The sequence below is a fragment of the Frankliniella occidentalis genome, unplaced genomic scaffold (assembly GCF_000697945.3).
Source record: "Frankliniella occidentalis isolate FOCC.00 unplaced genomic scaffold, Focc_3.1 Scaffold5929, whole genome shotgun sequence".
Lineage (NCBI taxonomy): Eukaryota > Metazoa > Arthropoda > Insecta > Thysanoptera > Thripidae > Frankliniella > Frankliniella occidentalis.
This window is the reverse complement of record NW_026272964.1, coordinates 1-1,277: the sequence shown is the minus strand read 5'-3', so window position 1 is coordinate 1,277 and position 1,277 is coordinate 1. Positions and strand designations below refer to the sequence as shown.

The following is a 1,277-nucleotide window of genomic DNA, read 5'->3' as shown; positions in this document are numbered from 1 at the left end:
GGGGCGGGGCGGACACGGGCCAGCCGGCTTAGCTCGTCCAGCCGCCCGGAACGCCAGCGTAAGGACGTAATACTCGGCGAGTGTAGTAAGCGCCGCACGACGGCAACGGAAATAAACAAGAGCGACCCCCGCGCGGGTCCAGTCGCCAGCAGCAGCACTCACCATCTTGATGGCGTGGACCAGGACCTGCAGGTCGCGCGGGTCCTGGAAGTAGTTGGCGTGCAGGCGCGGCCAGTGGAAGGGGTTGGCGGAGCGGAGGCGCAGCGCGCCGCGGGAGCGCGGCCGCAGCAGGATGGGCACGGCGTTCCAGGCGTCGCGGCCGGCCACGGCGCCGTACACGCGCCGCCAGAAGTCCTCGTCCAGGTTGATGGAGCGGCGGATGCTGCCACCCGTGTCGCCCGGCAGCGCGCCGGGCCCGAACACGAGCTCCACGTCGGCGCGGCGCGAGCGCTTCCTCGCGGGGCCCGAGGACGCCGCCAGCGCCGCCTCCGCCTCGGCCAGCGGCGACTGCAGGAAGGCCAGCGCCTCGGCGCCGCCCGGCAGCGTCATGGGCCCCGTGCCCCGCAGCGCGTACTCCAGCGCGTAGCGCGGCCGCTGCATGCGGCTCTCCACCAGCGCCACGCTCTCGTTCACCAGGAAGGCGAGCCCGCCCATCGCGACGTGGTCCTGCAGGTTGAGGCCGACGCCGGGCAGGTCGCGGAGCACGGCGATGCCGTGGTCGCGGAGGTGCGCGGCCGGCCCGATGCCCGAGAGCAGCAGCAGGTGCGGCGAGCCGATGGTCCCCGCGCACAGGATCACCTCCTTGCGCGCGCGCACCGCCCGCGCCCGCCGGCCCCGCACGTACTGCACCCCGACGGCGCGCCCGCCCCCGCCAGGGCCGTCGGGCTCCACCAGCACGCGCGTCACCCGCACCCCCTTGCCGATGTGGAGGTTGGACCGCGAGCGCACCGGCCGGAGGAATGCCTGCCCAGTCCAAGGGTTTGCATGAAAGCACCTGTCACTGGATTTGTACAGGATGGGTGATCGTAGGCGGACTTTTTCTGGGTATACTGTACCGCATACAGGCGTGCGGATGGGTTGCATGCATGCCTTTTCGAGAGGCGAGAGCCAATCCGCCCACTTGTATGTTTGCGGTACAGTGTAACCAGAGAAAAATCCGGCTTCAAACCCACCCTATAGTTCCTCTTCATCACTATAGGTCTCCACCGAGAGGGCTCTCAGACTACAGTACTCACCTTGGCAGCACTGCACCGAGACCCGTCCCTGGTGTTGGCGAG

At 69.5% G+C, this 1,277-nt stretch overlaps 1 protein-coding gene across 1 annotated transcript; it reads right to left on the bottom strand.

Annotated features, from left to right (window-relative positions):
- Positions 1–162: 162 nt before the first annotated feature.
- LOC127752281 (L-sorbose 1-dehydrogenase-like) lies at positions 163–1,083 on the bottom strand (the record flags this gene model as incomplete). The annotated part of the gene is made up of 1 exon (XM_052277157.1): positions 163–1,083. A coding segment is annotated over exon 1 (921 nt), but the record flags the coding sequence as incomplete, so codon positions are not given.
- Positions 1,084–1,277: the final 194 nt, after the last annotated feature.